Source organism: Eimeria mitis, genomic scaffold, assembly GCF_000499745.2.
Source record: "Eimeria mitis Houghton genomic scaffold, Emh_scaff2092, whole genome shotgun sequence".
Lineage (NCBI taxonomy): Eukaryota > Apicomplexa > Conoidasida > Eucoccidiorida > Eimeriidae > Eimeria > Eimeria mitis.
Genome location: NW_013570416.1, coordinates 5543 through 8362, shown reverse-complemented (window position 1 = coordinate 8362; position 2820 = coordinate 5543). Strand labels below are relative to the sequence as shown.

Here is a 2820-nt window from a genome sequence, read left to right as displayed (position 1 = left end):
CTGCTGCTGCTGTTGCTGCAGAAGTGCTGCTTGTTGATGCCTCAGATGCTGTGTCTAATGAGCCGCTCCTCGTGCTGCTGCTGCTGCCGCTTCGCAGCAATCGCTGCTGCTCACCATCTCTGCTGCTGCGTCTCTCCTTCTCTACCTCCAAGCCCGCATGCTGCTGCTGCTTCTGCTGCTGCTGCAGCAGCTCCATCTGGAGCTGCTGCTGCTGCTGTTTCTGCAGCTGCTTCAGGCTCTGGCGGGTGTATGGCAGCCACCACTTCTCTCCCTGCGGAACCAACTGAAAATTAAATAAAGCGGGAGCGATCTCGCGGTGTATGTACAGCTGCTGCAGGCGCATGCGCAGTGCTGCAGCTTCTGTTCCGGTGTCTGTTAGATTTCCATACTTCTCTCTCAGTAAAGAATGTACCAGCCATGTCACATGCTGCTGCTGCTGCTGCTGCTGCTGCTGCTGCTGCTGCTGCTGCTGCTGCGTGATGGGCTGCGGGCACTTCAGAGCGGCCCCAACAGAGTTGAAGGAAAGACTGGCGGTTTGTAGAGTTCTTGTTAGCGGAGAAACTAAAAAAGACTCAATGCAGAAACCTCCGTCTGCTGCTGCTGCTGTTGCTGCTGCTGCTGCTGCTGCTGCTGCTGCTGCTGCGGGCTCTGCGGCCTGCTGCTGGCTCTGATGAGCCTCGTCCAGCAGCTGCTTCAGATACAGCAGCTCCGCTCCTGCTGCAGCACACTGCTGCCTGCCGGTGTCTGACAGTGCAGGGTCTATCTCGCCCCAAGCTCTCCCCTTGAACCTGCTCCCTGAAACGCAACAAAACCCTAAACCCTAAACCCTAAACTAAACCCTAAACCCTAAACCCTAAACCCTAAATGTAGACGACCTCCACGCGACGAAATACACGAAATCTGTAAACTCTGATATATCTGTTCTAAACCCTAAACCCTCGCTGCAGATGCATAACATATGCTCGTTAGCTGCCTCTGCGGCGAGGGTTTAGGGTTTAGGGTTTAGGGTTTACTATCGTCTGTGCTCGTCTGCATGTATGTCTACATGTATACATTAGGCGCATTGCATACATCGTCTAAGCTGTGTCTATCTGTGTGTATGTACACCGCAACAACGAAAAACTTATATTAACCCCAAAACAGCAGAAAAGTTTATGTGTTTGTTTAGGTGTACGTAGAGATAAAGAAAAAAAAAGAAAGAACTCACATGTATATTCGGCGAATCCAAGTATACTTTTCGTGGCTGCATTTCCTCTGCTTTCTGCATGTCTCATGTAGAAGATGATTTTTGTGTTTTTGTATTCATTTGTATGTTTTTGTGAATTCCATTTATTTAGTTTTTCTGCGATTTCTTTTAGAGCTTGCCTCCGTCTATTAACAGAGGAAACAGAAAGAAACTCACTAAAACTTGAATCATCTGCGCTGCTGTATACACCCGAAAGTGCAGCGAAATACCTCTGTGTTAGCGCTTTCCTGCTTTCCTCTTCACCGCTGGGTGTCAGAGCAGGAACAACCTCTTCTGCTGCTGCACGCGGGGGAGTAGCAGCAGCTTCAGCTGTACAAATACCTGAATTAAATGCGAAAAGCGAGCGTTCTCTGCTCACTTCGCACGAAAAAAATAATATTATACATGTTACTAAACCAACGAGAAAGAAACGAGACATACGTACGCCGATGGTATGAGGGAGTGAGCAGGGGGCCCTCTTTGGGGCCGCTGCGCCGGCAAATGGCATAATAAAGGCAACAAACGGAAACAATATCAATAGTGTTGGGGGTTTTGCAAAAAAAGAAAAAGTGCCGAGGAGAAAGGAAAAGGGGGAGAATGCAGCGGCTTTTCTTTTACTCGCGTTGCCGACGGGCAACGAACAGTGCTGCAGCAAACGAAAAGGAGGGTTTGGACAATATTATAATCTAAATATATTTTATGTTTGCTGTTTTCTTTTTTAATTTCAAAGAAAAATGGACAGAAAGTTCGGGGGAAGACAGCGAAGAGCAGCCTGTGTGTGCAGCCCTAGTGATGCGAGTTAGAGATCGCCACTCCCGCCGCACTTCGTCTGCTCTGAAAGAGGAGGTGTTCTCAACAAAGGCATGCAATGAGTAATGCAAAATTTCATTAAAAAACATATTAAGCAAAAAGAGAGTATAAAGGAGAGGTTTCCACCTGTAGGGTGTGTCACGCTGCCGGGTGAGGGGCTCGAAGGAGGTGAGCATTGCCCTGGCAGGCTTAGCACTGAAGAATTCAACAGAACTTGGTTTCCGTTTTTGTCTCTAATTCTTTTTGCTTTATTTAAATGGAAAATTGAAGTAAATCTATGAACTGTGGCTCGAGAGTGCTCGAAATCACCCCCAGGTATCCTCGTATCGCCTGAACTTTCCGCTGGGCGCCGATACGCCCCGGTGGACACTGCCTGTGACGGACAGTCAGCCACATATTTGCCATTACAAACTTTTTGTGTAAATATTATAACTTCTCCTGCTTTTTAGGAGCAAGAAACCATCACTGTGTTGTGTCTGCGGTAGTTCGCGCGCGGCGGACTGAAGGTTTCCGTTACGGTGCTGACACATATGAACATCGCATTTTCTGGGGGAAATAGTGGAAATCTGTTTCAAAACTAACTCGAAAAATGCAATAGAGTTGATTCAGCTACTGCTAAAGCTCATATTTTAGGCGAAACGTGCAGCCAGAGCCCCGGGACATACTCGACGGCCGCCTGTAGTCTGTCAACACCTGGTCAAGCGCCGCCGGGTCTCCGAGGACCGCGCAGCGTGGCAGCACGCCGCTTATATCCAGGGATTCCCTGCTCTCCTACGTGAGAGGCG

General features: G+C 48.7%; 1 protein-coding gene across 1 annotated transcript in view; it reads right to left on the bottom strand.

Moving 5' to 3' along the window:
* The window catches only part of EMH_0048490 (uncharacterized protein), a gene marked incomplete at both ends in the record, with an annotated part of 4617 nt that overhangs the window by 643 nt on the left and 1154 nt on the right, over nucleotides 1–2820 (bottom strand). Inside the window, 2 exons of the mRNA XM_013496411.1 lie at nucleotides 3–795; nucleotides 2701–2806. Coding sequence (XP_013351865.1) covers nucleotides 3–795; nucleotides 2701–2806 — 899 coding nt within the window. The remainder of the gene's footprint in view (nucleotides 1–2; nucleotides 796–2700; nucleotides 2807–2820) is intronic.